This window comes from Temnothorax curvispinosus, unplaced genomic scaffold (assembly GCF_003070985.1).
Source record: "Temnothorax curvispinosus isolate PA1 unplaced genomic scaffold, ASM307098v1 QBEX01000525.1, whole genome shotgun sequence".
NCBI classification, from domain to species: Eukaryota; Metazoa; Arthropoda; class Insecta; order Hymenoptera; family Formicidae; genus Temnothorax; species Temnothorax curvispinosus.
In genome coordinates, this window is record NW_020210305.1 from 658,503 (window position 1) to 675,736 (window position 17,234).

General features: G+C 35.4%; 1 protein-coding gene across 2 annotated transcripts in view; it reads left to right on the forward strand.

Annotated features, from left to right (window-relative positions):
* Positions 1-1,944: 1,944 nt before the first annotated feature.
* The window catches only part of LOC112455208 (neurotrimin), a 175,304-nt gene continuing 160,014 nt past the window's right edge, over positions 1,945-17,234 (forward strand). Inside the window, exon 1 of one of the 2 annotated variants that reach the window (XM_025017013.1) lies at positions 1,945-2,288. In XM_025017013.1, the coding sequence (XP_024872781.1) occupies positions 2,216-2,288 (73 nt within the window). In that variant the 5' untranslated portion in view covers positions 1,945-2,215. The remainder of the gene's footprint in view (positions 2,289-17,234) is intronic. The other variant, XM_025017030.1, reaches the window with a different exon arrangement.

Genomic DNA, 17,234 nt, shown 5'->3' on the forward strand with positions numbered 1-17,234 from the left:
CACCGTCGTGCACGACTCGCAGTCGGACATCCGCTGAACGAAAAACGCGCGCTCTAATGCCACCCCTGTAAAGAAGAAAAATTCATATCAAACGCGAAAAGTCGAATGCTGGAATCACGCGCTAACGACGCCCGTTCGGCGGAATATGTTTGCTCACTTCCGGCGTCGTTCTCGCATCCTTCCTTTTATCTCTCCCCTTTTGCCTTTGCCCGCCTTCTCTTTCTTCTCGATCATCCCTACCGCTTTACTCTTGCCTCTCTCTGCCTTTCTTCTTTATCCTCAATACTCTAAGAGAAGAAATGTTACTGCATACATGCTCGAGAGGCGAGGACGTACCTCTAACGGCTTACACTAATCCCATAGGCTGCCTCAACAGCTTGGCGAATTATTTCCATTCCGTTTCCCTATTCCCCTGCATCTAGCGTTATCAAAGCGTGTACGCGCTGCGGCGCCGTTTGTGAAGGCAAAGCTGCGGTTTTCGGTATTAATTTCAGAAACAATGAGCGTGCCTAATGCACTCTTTTCCGGTAAGCGTGCAGAGCAAGAGCAACGGGATTTTGAAGGAATCGCAGAAATTTGCTTTTTTATTTTATCCTTTGCAACAGATTCGGCTAACGATATATGATATACATACAATCAAAAGTTTCATTATTAAACTCGACTATTAAATTCGATAATTACTATTATTAAATTCGTTTCTACCAAGTCTAAATAAACAATCTTGAAAAGTTTTTACATATATTGTTTATGCTCTATTTGTTAAAAGCGAGCGGATGTCAGATCGAGAAAACAGCAGTTGTAAAATAATAGATACAATAAGTAGAGCAAATGTACAAGCAAATGACAACAAAAAATTATTAAATAATATATCCAATTTTTTAATCAAATAAATATTTTTATATAGTATATATACTTCTTTTTAGAATATGAATAGGGCAATAATTAGAAAAGAGATATAAAAGCAAAAACATCTTATTTAAAAAGTTTAAAGAAAAAGCGTATTTAAAATTTTCTCCCCTAGGCTTTCTAAGAAGCTCTTTGATCTTTTAAAAAGAAATATGGATTTACTCACTGATGTACTTATTGTTAATATAGAGGAGACTGGAACTGCTTGTTACAGGGGTAAAATGATACAGATATAAAATGTAGGTTCATGAAACCGTCTAAGAAATGCTAGATAGCGATAAACGCATTTTAAAGCTAAATAATCATACATTTTACAATTGTTAGCGTTTCTTAAACGGTTTCATGAACCTACTTTTTATAGCTATATCATTTTATTTCCGTAACAACCAGCCTTAGTCTCTCCTACTTTTATTTTTGGTCCTTAAATTTACAACATTTAATTTATTGTACATCCATCAATAAGAGTTCATCTATAATCATTTCTTAATTCAAATTCTTGTTTATTATCGCTTTTAATTCAATTGAGTTTTTTTCCTTACTTTTTACAAACCGTAAACTGATCTTAAATAAAAAAGACGTACAAGATGTATAAGAGAGACTATAAAAGAAATAACGTCTCATATATACGATCCGTTTGATACCGAATGTATCTTTGGATTTCCTGCTCAATGAGATAGAACGTAGATATCCGGCAAATTACAATTGTCCCTCTGTGACTAGTAAAAATACGAAAGAGGCAACTACGTGGAAAACTTGTGCATGTAAGTTTCATCAATTGTTAGAGATATTTCTTTGGTACAAATGTCTCTTCTGCTATATTCAATTTTTATCATCGGTTTGAACGTGAAATGTCTGCATTTTATAATATGAACACGTGTGCAGTGACGTAAATCCTCTTGCATTGTAAAAGGCTCGAAACAGTGCTGGATAAATGAATCGCGCACACTAAGTGCACTGTGTAAGACCGCGTACAATCTCTAAACTCGACGCTAGAGAATGACATACGAGAGACGATAAACGAAATAATATAATACATTCGCACAACACGTTTGAAGGTACCTTCAATCCTCCTACGCAATGAGATAGAATGAGGATGTCCGGGAAATCACAATTGTCCCTGTGACTAGTAAAGATACGAAAGAGACAGGCACGTGGAAGCCAGGACGCATGCGTGTCGTGTTGCTCCTGCTGGACTCCGTAGGACAAGTCAGTCTGCATCTAGACTCCGGCTCGCGTAGGTTTTGTACCAGTGCGTGTACGTGACGAAAATTAAACGAGAATTAAAGGAAAATTCACGAGACTAATAAATATGACAATAATCACCGCTGTCTTCGTTCCATGGACCGTATGGATCTTCGTCACATTGGTGCATTCATCCGAAGGTAAGTGCTCACCGCATTTTTTGTCGCAGTATATAAAGACAATTTATTAGTTACGCGCCTAAGGCAATAATTATCGTAGAAATGTTTTGTGTCTAAATCGTCTTATTAAAAAAACTGTTAAGATCATTTAACAGTTAAAGGAAAGGATCTCAAACGTTAATAAAGGTATTCTGATCTCAAACGTATTTATAAAATTATGTTACATCTCAGCAAACACTACTTAACATCAACGAAAATTGAAGTGTGTTGTGCGATATGTGGAAAAAATAACGTGAGAAGTCCACTCGGTGAAATGCATAAGAGAACCACAATATCCAAATGCAAGCTCTTCGTATATACTATCCATTATGGTTATACCATAAATCTGACTTAACTCGACATGCCATTTTGCGAAACTTTCTTCATAAAGTCATGCCACCATTTCAGTATTTTTTAATACTTTTTATTGTGTTGCTCTAGTTTCGTAATATTGTAGAAGATATTAGAGTGTATACAGTTTTTTCGCAGTTATCATTGTTCTTGGCCAACATAATTAAACTTTACACTAGCACGCGTGTATATTATAAAATTAATGGAAGAAAAAAGTATCTTTGCATTTAAGATGCATTAAAAGATGTATATTTACGTATCACACATTACGTCATAATTACGTATTTAATATAACTGAAAAGATTACGATCGAGTTTATGTTATTGACAGATATTTTTTATTTGTGGATATATTTGAGGATATATAAACCCTCGATAAAAAATACCTTAAAACAAATTTATCCATACGTGTGAAAAACAACGTTCACGTAAAAAAAACTATGCAAAAGATAAATTAAAAGTCACACAAGTGGAACTATCGAAAACTCGGGTACTTTAGTAAATTTCCTAGCATACAAAAACAAGGACTTAAATAACGATAAAACCGCGTACATGGTTAAATGAAAATTTGTGGAGTGCACATGGTGGCGTGACATAGAAGTATTATCCGCAGGAAAACGGAAAAAGCCTCAAATTTATGGAAGTGCTAATTGGTATTGTTAGAGGTACCGAGCGCCAATAATGAAAGTCGCTATAAAATGACATGGAAAGATGGTAGGAATAAAGGTAAATCGATGATTTATCGAATGAAAGATTGGAAGGGCATGACTATTGGCCATTTTACATTTTTAAAGATGGTAACAAGAACAACGCGAATGAAAAGAACAAGTAAATCGTGAATAGCCTGGATCAATATTGTGTATATACTGTACACAGGTACCAGACGGTACGAAGCAGTGAATTTAAGATGCACGAACCATATGTTGGTTGGTTTACATTAATTCTGTCATTCGCTAAAGTGAATAAAAATCTAGAATTTTTTATTCTCGTAAATGGTAAGAAATAATAAATTTCTAATAATATGTCGGATACCAATAAAATTAAAATATTACAAGTTCCGCCAATAATTAATTATTATGTTATTATTGACTTCTAAAATTTTTCTTATTTTTCTAGAGAATTATAAAATTTGGAAAATTATTAATTGATCATTAGAGTAAATAATAATTATCCTAATATCATTATATATACTACAATATATTATAGGGTTTTATAATAGTAATTATTTGATTATATAAATCGTTAAGTTGTATATTAATGATTGCTCCAGCAACAATCTATATATGCAGATACTAATGTGTGAATAAAATAGGTAATATTCTTATCTTCTTAAAAACGAAATACAAACAATATATCTGTAATTTTACGAAGAAATATAAGTAGCATGAAATTAAGCGAATAGTTATCATAAAATCTCTTTCTACTGATATGTCAGTAGTAAATCCAGAATTTCAATCAGACGTATAACAATCGTGATTTCATCTCATTATATCCGGTGACTTAGAAGAGTAAAAATTAAGGTTTAAAAAGAGCGAGAGAAAGAGAGAGAGAGGGGGGGGGGAGAAGAGAGGAAGAGAAAGATTAATGTCTGATTCTTATTATTGCTTCGATTTCTCTTGGGAAAATTCTCTAGAGAATTAGTGACACGCGGTCGACGAATTGCCAAGATATATAGTAATGCTGGAAGGTTCTCAAAGCATACAGCACAGGAACGACGTAAACTCAATGTATAAAATGGTAAATAATAAATCAAATATGCTATATAAGGTACCTGAGGTAAATAAGGCACAGAGTGTAATAAGGCCCAACTTGCGTTTTACAAAAACTCCTGATAAAGATATTCGTAAGTTTTATTACATTTTTTATTTGTTTTAATTTATCTAGTACTTGCCTTTATTGTTCGTTTTTTAAAGTTTTCTACATGTAATAGATATGTTTCGTTATTTTGTAAATTCCTTTATGTATTAAAGTTTTTGGAAATGTTTTTTTACGGTTCGGGCCTTATTTTAATAAAACCCAAAACAGTCTTTTTTTTAAGTTATCTATAAAATGTTTGTTTTGAAAAAGATTTATCGATTTATGTATATGTTTTTTTCTATTTAGGATAAAGTAAAGTTTACCTATAGTAATACCTACACGCCCTTTTTATTATAATTTATTACTTGACTGAAATAATTTATTTTTAAATAAGGTAGGCCTTATTAAGGTAGGCCTTTTATACGTACGGAAATTAATACAAATTGTTATTTTTAATCTATCTGTAATTGTTTCTAACAAAAGTTTCCTCATTTTATTGCTTAATAATATTCTTTCAGTTTTATCTATATCTGTGAGATACCTTTTATGCATAATATTTGTGTTTAGTATCTTGATTGTATGCAAATGTTGATGCAACAACACATTGAAATTGATAGAAACATACACACCTATTTATTAATTACTGAATTCTTTAGAATAATATCAATTTGAAAACAGGATACATTACCGCCGTGCATTATTATTTAAGCGATGAGCGTATATTGTACTAAATATAGTATGCTTTAAAGTAATATTTGCGTGATATATGATTTTGCAATGCCATAATAAATGGAAGCAAAATTGGACGTGAAATAAATCGCGAATTTAATGTTTTGCAGTCTACACCGTAGAGTGATTACGTGATATGCAATTATTTCCCGATAACCGTGTCCGGACGGAAGGAAATATAAATGGCAGCGTGATATTTTATGTCATAATTTCCATTAGGATATCTATTAAAATGCTGCACGTTTGCATTCAGGTAGATAAAAGAATAACTGACTACTTATAAATTGAATTACATACAAACGTGATCAATTTAAATGTTTCTAGTGTGTCAAACGCGCTACATAGCAATCATTAATTGTAACTGCTAAAGCGTGTAACCCTAATCGTCTTATCTCGAGATGCTGTATCATTGTCGATCGTCGATTGTCGGTTTCCATGTGCATATAATGGATCAACACTTAGAATTGGAATCTTCGTGTACCAATAATTTCAAAACACACACACACACACACACATGGTAAATGATTGGAGCTTATGCGTTTTCATTATCAGCCGCATTGCATCTGTAATCAATCTTCTACTTTCCGCTTCACGAAGCGACATGAACGTGTAATTACCCGAGGTTACTGGTAAAAATAGAAACAAATGAGAAAGTAAGGAACCGTCATGTCGATAAGAAAACAGCATAAAATATCCTATTTATATCAAACTATAAAAAAGACTAAAAGAAGTTATACTAAAAAAATTTTTAATATTTCCCATAAATTTAATTCTCTTCTAATTCGTGTTTAACGGATACAAAGATAACTTATTTGTTACAAAAGTTTGATAATAATACGCTAATATTATAAATATATAAAAGATATCTCACAGATAAAACTGAAAGAAAGAATTCCGTTCAAGAATCCTAGTCAAGAAAACAAAACATTGCTGCCAAAACCAATTAATTACAGATGAATTAACAACGGAAAATACAATTGGAGCTAAAATCAATAATAAAATGATGATAATAATATAGAAGTATAACGCTTAAATGTTTATATATGCATGTATTGAATTACGAGAGAGTAGTAGTTAATTAAGGTCTTCTCATAGTTATCGCTTTATCGCAACAAAACCAGGCAGAGATTAATGAAATATTCGTGTTGTATTGTTAAAAAAGATTTACTTCCATGTAATCGGAAAACTCGCGGGCTGCATTCGTGCTAGGTAATTTCTTATTTAGTGACCCCAATCTGCCTAAGGAATGCGGAAAATGTAAGGCAGCTGTGCATATCCAGTCAGCAACAGCTTCAAACTTCATGTCACGGGCAGGCCTGCTAATTATTCCCTAGCACGCGAATAAGAGAAATTCCTTTCTCTTTCTCGGTGGGCAGCGTGTGCACACGATGCAAGCACGCAATGTTATACAACGCGGGCCAATTTCCATTATGCAACGCGCCTCTGTTATGCAAATAGAGACGCGTGTCTGAGCGGGCGATCTCTTATGTGATGTTCGGTGCTTGGGCGCTTCTGAACATCGTTGAAAATTTAACTTAGCGAGTTGACGCGAACGTATCGTCAGGAAGCGCAGTTGCGCCGACGTGCGGCGTCCTTTTTTTCTCGTCGGTCCGTCTCGTTGAATATCCGATGAAATCCCGATGGACAACGGCTCATTCCTGAACAAAGCTGAGCTTACAGACGACGCGTGATACAACATTAAATATTTGGTCAGTTTATTAATGCCGTATTAAGTCAGCTTGTAAGCTTATGCGTATTTTTTTAGCAATTTTATAATAGGATTACAGTTTATACCTTTTAACTGATCGCACTATATAGAGATTTGTAGATAGGCATTGATCTTTTACATATACATACATTAAATTATTTTCAAAAATGAATTTATAAACTTAAAGTAGTTAATTAGAGAAAGAGGAAGAGAGAAAGAGATTTTGCTTCACTATATGCACATCACAGTTTATGTTGTTTATAATGTATATATGTAAACATCAATAGTGGTTTAATACATTTTCATAAACCATCAAAATGATGGCAATTTATTATGAAAATCATATATTCTGCCACGAGCTTGAATATGTTTATAAAGATAATACACATATACTATGTGATTAAATAAAAATACAATATATATATCTCGCGTATATCGAATCATATATTCAAATTTTTTTATTAGATTTATTATAAATAATGTAGAGATATCTAATCATTATTAGTTTATATAATAGGTCTAGTAAAAGAATTTATATATAACAAAAATACGGATGTAAATTCTCATATCAAAGCTCATGATTAAATTTTTATAAATTTTACCACTAATGAATTTTACAATGCGCCCTTATTCAGTAGAATCAGTTATTTCGAAATGATTCGCGATGGTGCGATTTCGAAACTTTTGAATTGCGCATGCAGTAGCGGATTTGTTACGTCATAAAAATTTCAAGGCGATCGATTGAATGAGGGGTCACGACGCATAGATACGTCCAGCTGTAATCGAAAGTTTCGGATCCTCTTACGGAAATAAAATCTTGTTGCAAAAGATCGTATTTGCTTTGAAGGAATTACGTTTAAAACGTGTGTGCATGCATACATACGAATGTTCAATAACTATTCATACAGTAATATTTTCTCTTTTAATTATAGTCTCTCTTTTCAATTATATTATACATTACGTATATGACAAATAATATTTCTTTATTGCGATTGCAAGCTTATAGATGCGTATTCACGGTTGTTTGTTACTTCCGAAGTACATCGTATGCTTGTATAATATTTTAGCGGAATTATATAGGAAACAAACATTACAGAGAATTATGAGAAATATCTTCTGATGAGCTTGTTTAGCGCGGTGAAATCAACAGGCGCAATCAGAAAATTAACTTTGAAAACTTTTCCAATGGTTAAGGTAGTGGTGCGCATTCGGGGAAATTATTATCAATGTACACACCTCGCCGGAAACTCTATGGAATCGAACGGTCGTTAAAGTTAAATTGGCTCGCTAATTAATTTCCACGCGGTTGCCCGTCCAATCGCCAATCGGCTCCTGTTCCTCGTACAGCATAGAACCTCCATTTCTGCCTTGGACATTGTTTTCAAAATTACGTAGTAATCGACATTACATAATGTCTATTATTAATAAAAACCATACGTTTAATTGATTTTTAGTCTCATTTTAGTACGTTTTCTATATCCGTGCTAAATATTCTTATACATTACATAAATTTGTAAGAAAATGCTAGAAGAGACATCTCATGCACAGTATTTTTTAACAACTTCGTAACAGTTTTGTCTCTCGAAAAGTCAACAAATTTGAATAATATAGAAGCCGTATCAGCTAAAAGAAAAATGTTTTATTCTTATAATTGAAGTCACTTAATTATCCGCAAAAAAATAATTATTTTGACAATAGAAAGATTTTTTAATCATCTTTCCATTCAACACTGGTACATCTTTTATTTAGAAAAAAAGTATGTAAAGCATCAAGTGCGAACATATTGGTTTCCAATTGTGGAATACTTTTAAGCGGAGGTCGGGAGGTGAGAAAAGCGATTGTTTTCGCGATAGATCTGAATTTTTATGAAAATTCTGAAATCAGTCCTGTGAGGACGAGTTGTGCGAACTTTGCCAGGTTGAAGCGACAAGGATGATTGCGCACGGGAAGGAGGACAATTCGAGAAACCTATCTGGCTAGCATCAGCCACCGCAAAGTGTAAAACGTCAGCTGCAAGTGCTGTTTTGCGCGCGTCCAGATTGCCGACACGGCCGCAACCGCCGACACCGATTCTGTCTCTGCAGTTCTAGTGCGTTTTCATGCACCGATACTTGTACCGCTTTTAAAGGCCTACAAAGAGTAAAGACCTTCGCGTATATTGTACGAAAAAAATTGAAATTGATGAGATGAATCGATTCACAATACGTTGAGTTTTTATAATTCTTTTCAAGATTGCTACAACGCTCAATTCTTTGCAAGAGATATATGTACATATTTAAATTATTAAAAACAAGGAATATACATAGTAAATGGCTTTCTATTTAAAAGACCGATGTTCGAGTTTTTATAAAAAATTTTGCAGTTTGTATGAAATCAGTACTAGTAATTAAATAATTATATCATTTTATTATGTACTATATCGAGAATAATTCTTATTTTGATGTAAAAATTGATTCTTGTCTTTAATATATAGCTATCAAATTTAATAAATTCCTAATTAACCAAAATTTCAACTTTATGTAATAATATTCGACGAACATTGTACCTTAATTAATAAAATATATATGACTTCCTTCCTATAAATTACACATCAACACGCATCAACGCATACATACAAATGCACGACTAAGCTCGAAGAAGGCTAAATCTTTAGTGACTACGGAAACGGAAACTCTTTGGTGGGTTACTCTCCGAGCCATTGTTCTTAGCACGAAAGGGAACGCACAAACATTGTACGTGGTGAATCAAGCTTTTCTCGTAATACGAATTTCGGATATATTCAGTAGAAACGAAATGCGAGATTTTAACATTAAGCGAGGACTGTTAACTTATCTATCTGCAATTTATACATATATATTACACTATTGCGATGCACGTAGGATTTCCTTCTATATCTATATCTCTTACAATTGGCATTGCAATAGCCATGTAAAGAACTCAGGATCAAAACATATCCGCGATAAAAATCTATTTTATTAAGTTATTTGAGGATAATTGAATTTCTATTAACAAATAATTTTCATTCTAAAATAACGCGAGATAGGAGGCTAATCTACACAATCTTTGATTCATCATTCTTTATAAAATATCTACAATTGTTTCCTATGAGATACTTGTTGATGAGATAATTGTTTCCTATTAGATTACTATATAGAGTATATACAATAATTTTTATCTCTTTTATTTTTACACTTATTTTTAGTGTCTCTCGATTTTATTTAAAAATATACTAACGATACTCATTTTTTATTAGAGATTTATAATTATTGTTTAATATAATCACACAGAATCTATTTTGAAGTGTCTTACGTCCAGTGTATTATATAAAATATTGATGTCGAAGAGGTCCACTCTTCCAGGTTTTCAGCTTCTTGAGGATCATCGTCTGAAGTTTCCGAAGCTTGTCGGATCTTCGTAGGGTCGGTTATTAACTTGTCATAGAAGTTAAGTTTTTAATCTTTTTTTTAATCAAGTGTTACAACATAACTCGGACTCTAAATATGTCGTGCGCATCATACTTTTAATCTTTAACTTTATAGAGAAGAGTCAGAAAATCAACACGGCTTCTTATCGGATATCTATGGACTTGTGATTACTCGTGTCAGTCGTGTCGGTGTTGAATTGTGTTTGCATATAGTGGTGTAATAAGAAAAGATCTATTTCTTAGAGGAACGTACGTAGTACGTCTTGAAAAGGAAATAATGTCGTGATTCTCGATAAGTAACAGCGAGAGTCTGGCGCGAAATTTAAGCTATTACTCCAGCTTTCTCGCAAGAAAATCTATCTTCTTAAGAGTAGATTTTTTCACTCTTTTATTAGCAGAATACGATGCAACCAAGTATAACGATAATCATTTCGTTGTTCGTCTAACGTCTAGCTTATATACTATAAATGAGTAGAATCTAATTACGAATATCTTTTTCTGGTAATTTTTCTCTTATCGGCTAACATCAAAATTATTTAGAAATATCAAATTATATATGTACATACATATATACAAATATACAAATATACAAACATACAAATATACAAATATAAAAAAATACATATATACAAATATGTATGTCTTTCAAGTAAATATTTTTATACTCATTAGAAATCATTTATATGCAAGTTTTATAAGAATACGGAAAAGATTAGTTGCATGCGCATTACAAGCTACTTTTACGAAAGAAACATAAACTAGGGGATATCTTAATAGAACTTTCGCCGAAGAGATTGCAGTAATAAGTTATCGAATTTTGCATCTTGAATGATAATGCGCCGTATATCAGATTACGCTTTTTGTTGCTGAAAGCGGTATTATCATGTAATAAACTTTCCGGCTTCTTTTCCCGAGTCGTGAGATATGCGTTCTCATCGTCATCGCCGTTCAAATGCCGTGTAACAACATCGTGTAATGTGTGCGACTGCTATTTCATGATGATGAGGGCTCAAAGTTTCCCTCGTGACACGTGACACAGCTATGCAACCATGGTGCGCGTATTCATTATGTGCTTCATCGTGAAGAGAGTGGGGCGAGAGGAAATTATGCCTTGTGTCTCCTTACGCCCCAATACCTCAACGAGTGCTAGCGCATACTTACGTGACGTATAGAAGACGAATAGCTGTTACCGTTACGGCGTTACAATGAATTAACAGTTACGATCTCGCTCGCAACCGTATCATCTATAGTATCTCGTGTCTATTTCGAGCGTATCGCCACACGCTTTTTGGAGAACATTCAACCTCACTTTTAGGGATGCCCTTCGCCCTTCACATTTAGGGATCCGTCAATTGTCTGTTGACCAGTCTCTCTCCCCTTTCTTCCTCTTTCCGTTTGATTATTCTCTTCTTCCGGTCTCGATCTCCCCTTGACACCGCTGCCGTTACTCTTTCGCCTATCGCCGTACGAGACGTTAATCACCCAGCAAGCAGATCGATCAGCGATTAATGAGAAACGTCGACGATGTGGAGGTGGAAATTTACACGGTCCGTTCTGCCGTTGCGAGTAGGGTATCGTGATCGATTCGGTATCCTTGGCACCTTTCTGAGCACGAAGCGCTTGAAGAAGGCGAAGCGTAAAGGAGAGCGGAAAGTTGGGCGCGGGGAATTAGGAGTATTCGAAAAAAAGCTCTATTGCTGTAATCCACGTTAACCTTTCCGAGGCCTCGGACGAACTCTTTAATAAAATATGCGAGACTGCCATGGCGGGAATGCCAAGAAGTATCGCATTCAGCAACAGCGGGCACATCGTCCCGAAGTTTCACGGTCTGTCGGTATCCGCGGGTAGAAACTGTTTGACATCTCGGTGAACTTTTCCCACTCCCTCTACCTACGGCAGATATGCCCGAAGTTTACTGGCAATCCTAATGTCACGATAATATTTAATGGAACTCTATATCGCACAAACGGAACGTGTAACGGTGGTTCGAACCGACCGCGCGGCGCATAACGCGTGAAAAGCATTGTTGCGCAAATTAAAGGCCGTACCAACGCTGAATAAGCTTGATTTGCGAGAAGCAATGGGATACTGAATCAACTAAAATGAGCGAACTGTTTAGTAATGGCAAACAAAGGTATATTGGTCTATGTTTATCGGATCATTATTAGATATTAGGAAACATTAGCGGAAAGACAAATCGTTACCGTTAATTAACGCGGTTATGTTATTAAGTATGTTTACGACATATGCTCCATGCACAAGAAACTTTACATGCATAGAAACTTGTATTATTGCGTACACAGCCGACTAATTATTAGCGTATAATTGCTTGTTTGTACTGTTTTACGTAATACTACGCTGTTTCAAAACATAGTACTTTACCAATAATTGTGTACTTAAGCTGCACCGCGATTAGAGCTGAGAAATTAATAATAATTAAGTTAACTTAACTCGCGTTTACATATCTGATACGCGTTCTCGAAATTAATTAATAACACTTTTAACAAAATCAATCGTATACGATGTAATAATTGCTATTACATCATTGCCTTCAAAAATGTTTTTTTTCTGAAATCTGTAATTTTCGATTAAAGTGAATAGATAGAATGGAAGGATTCAGATTTCACGCGATTTTAGATTAAAGACCGCACGACGATTATAGGTAGAAACTTTCTCGAGGTATCTTTCTCTTCTTTTTGAGTCGAAAGATCCTCCGAACGACTTTCTTGCTAACGACCGATTTGAAACGATTGCTTCATCGTCCACGACTATGAATGGGCTACCTAGAAGAAGACAAAAGTCGCTTTTCTCTCAAATCTGCTCTGAATGACATTCGGGAACGCTGAGTGAAGACTAGTCAGCCGTATTTTCTATACGACGTTAGATAATTTATTTTTAAGAAATATATAAGTATTTTAAAGTTACTTATTGTAAAACATTTAAATTCGATTGATAATAGTGATTTAATTAAATTCCTCCGTTACAGGATTATCATCTTAGATTTAACGTAGATATAATAGGAATAAATTTTTATATTTCTCATTAAATAAAAATTAAACTAGATGTTTTAGCTATGCTGAAAGTTGTCTACAAATATTAATTATTTAAAAGTAATTCAAAAAAATACCTAATCTGTGTCAAATATCACTTTTGTCGATAATTTCATTATCACCGCATTATCTCATAAGATGAAAAAATCGCATTAGTCTTAAATATGATAAATTAGATCTGTGACGAGTATTATTTCTTGACGCAGTAGTTACCATTTCTCCAATACCCTCGATCTAGCAATACTTGGTATTGATCTCGCTATGCAAATATCGGACGCGAACGATAGGAAAACTTCTTCACTTTGCCCCATCCCTGAGGAAAATGTTGTTCCTGCCGTTGGAAATACTCCGATCCATTGCGTAGCCTGCTTCTGTTCGGCTTCTCCGCGTTGGACGTCGATTTCCCGTTAAGTTACTTTCGAAGATAGATTATTGGCCAGGATACAGAAGCAGATATCAGCTCTTGGATATCGGAATATTCTTGGCAAATGCACATACGTACTACGTCTTATTCTTCCCTACGGATCTTCGTTTCCTCATTTATGAAGCATTGTTTTAGCACATAATAAAACCGCTTGTTATTGTGATATCCAATTAACAAATCATCCGACAAATAGTGTTCAGCTTTTATAGATACTTTTAAAATTATAAAATAAATAAAGTAAATGTATAATAAATAATTTTGTGAGCTTTTTCATTCTTTCATTTTAAATTCATTAATGCCCCAAATGTAATTTTTGACATATTTCTTATGAAAATTAACCAAATAAGAAATTATTGACGTACTAAATCCATTAATAAGTCAGTGTGTTTGTAATATACCTAAAGTAACGTACATAAATTTGGATTAAACATATTACATCTAAATTTTAGCGGCTAAACATTTATTACTTATGGGATTACTTTGTACATTCGTCAGCCAGCTGCTATAGCTCTTGCATTATTTTAGTCCCGATTAGTCGTGGTCCATTTTCTCTAGCGACCGCATATATAAATTGCGCATTACGGGACAGTAAAAGGAACAAGACCGATCGGATCACGTAGTTAAAGACGCGGGCGTTGTAATGCAGAGGGAAACGGAGGAAAAGTGGGAAAAGGGGGCAAGAAGAGAGAAGGCGCAGACAGCGCTATGCGTAGCAGGACTCGGATTGCCACGTTGGCTGTTGTTCAAACAGTCTATCCGACAATAAAAAGCGATGCACGTCTTTGCCGGGGAAATCCCCTCGCTTCCGCGACGTTCAAACGGGGGGGAGAATCCCGAACGCGTGGGCGGGAGCGAGCATAGGGGTAAGGAACAAGCAGAAAGCTCGACGACCCGCGCCCATCGTCGGAGCTTTCCGCTTTCTCGCTCACTGCATCTCCCCCCCTCATCCCATTTCTCGAGTCGCGTTCCTATCTTGTGTTTCTTCTTATACCAAACTCTCTCTCTCTCTCTCTTTCACCCTCAACGACTCTCTTCGCTCATACTTCCCCTTTTCCGTTCCCCCTCCTAAACGACCCGTCTCACGAGTGGTCGAAGGAAGAAATGTGTTTGTGTTTGGACTCTCGCCAGATAATCTGCGGCAATAAATTTCTGTGTGTATAGTGCCATGTGATTGGTTTTATCTCTTGTGCCACGGCACTCACGCCGGGCTCGCTGCCCGACGGTATACCTAACCCTTTACCTCGATTCGTGGCGAGAGCTACGATAGATAACCGGAAGGAAGAACGATACAGCATGCTGGAGGATGGTCGTTGGTGCTCGAGAAGAGTGGATAGGTGGCTACCTACCCGAGAAATCAACCCCTAATTCGTTTGCCGCGTGGGAATCTACTGTGGACCGGTTTCCCCTTACCGTCCGTGCCACGCGGATGTATGCCTTGAATTGTAAGCGGGCTCTCGTCTTATGCCTTCGGGGTGTCGGAGGCAGTTTCAAGTTAAGAACGTCTCGTACGTTTTGTATACGGCGTTTATCCAGCCTCATCCAAGCCGCTGAAGAAGCTTCCCTTGCTCTTATAACTTTTCAGCATCAGCATTCACTAGTGTCGTCACACGTGAATAGCTGAGATACCAGGGAACGTATCAGCTGCTACGGTTGTTTATGCAGTATATCGGATGTTTCATAAAGTTTGCAACTTCGCGGCTCTGATTATATTCTTTGACGAATTTGTAACCGGATTTTCTTTCATCATTAAAATATAATTATATATAGGAAAGATTGTTTGTAATACATTGATGCATTAATGTATAAATTTAAAGATTCGAGAAAAACTGGAATCTTTAATTTATACTCGTTTGCCCGTATATCTTCGACAAATATCGGTAATGATTTTATAAATAGTATTCGTTTCAAATTATTATTTCTGTAATTACAAATAGTTGCTATATTCCTTTGACTTTGAAAATACTTGTCGAAATGCGCACCGACGCAATCATCATAATTTTACTCTTCTATGACTATCACCTACGTTTTCTCAGAAAATGTGTTACGTACTTCCGGAAGGCGATATGTCTTACGTTACGTATGCAACATGCGATTTAGCTATTCTGCAGAAACCAGGGCTCACCTCTAGAATTCCTTTACAATGCAACCATACTGAGGTAACATCGAAAAACGGCCTGTTGCATATGACTGTGAAATATATCAGCCAGCGTAAGAAGTACGTTATATCTGATGATGGAGCATTTTTTGAACGAGAATTGAAATCGCTATTTCCTGACGTAGCCGAACGAAATAAATTTATATCACAATTACACATTATTATTACATAAAAATTTTCCATATTGATTAATAATTTGAAGATTTTCTATAGATAAAGCCTTTGTTTATTAAATATGTGTATATTATAAGTTAATCTTAATATTATTATATAGATTATAGATATTCATGATATTTCTATATTATTTATCCAGAATTTCATACGTCAGTTTTATTTTTCCGAAAATAGTATTTAAAACAGTTACTATATTGGGTAAACATACTTTGTTACATTCTCCTACTAATCCGATTTAATTAAAAAATTCAGACCCATCGCGACTTACTCCGCAGTCTTCGCATCCTTCTGTACAATCAAGAGAGTGATCTCTGATGCTCCTCGCAAAGGGAACCTTTGATTGTTCCTGGGCTTTCGAGCAGTTGCAATTACATCGCGTTACAAGCGTAGTGTCACGACTCTTCAAACAGCTATCCCGTATTCGTCACGAATGCAACGCGTTCTCAGTCTCGACAATGAGTATATCGCCGTATTACAGACGTATCTCTGAAGCACGAAGGTCTTTCAGGTCGGATTGAAGACGCGCACGAAGATACTCTCGCATCGCTGGATAAGACGACACGATATCGATCCGGGCGACGAGACACCCGGAACTGTTACAATGATTCGTAGATACGGACGCAGTTATAGAGTTTTCCGAACGTAGACGCGGAAGTCCGAGAAAGTCGTGTTATTTACGATGTATATAAAGCGCGATTGCATATACGGCTCATATGGATTATTATCCGCATATTCGAGCCAAACCAGCGCGCTTATCGTGGACGTTGTTTCGCCATATCTAGAACTGCATTGAGGCAAAATGGAGAGGATTTGTTTAAAACACTGCTAGTCAGGCCCGGCTAGTCATGCGAATGTAGAGAGCTTAACCGCCGACGAGAAGACTTCAGCGTATTGCAGTAACGAATTTTTTTCGAAGCATCGTATATGAACCGTCTTCTAATATTCTTAAGGCTATTGCACGTAACAGAGATTTAGCCGTAATCGTAAGGCCGTAAGAAAATAAACCAATCACAGTCGATTATATTCTTCTCGCGCTCGAAGAATAATCGAGTGTGATTGGTCTATTTTCTTATGGCCTTACGATTACGACTAAAACTTTGTTACGTGCAATGACCTT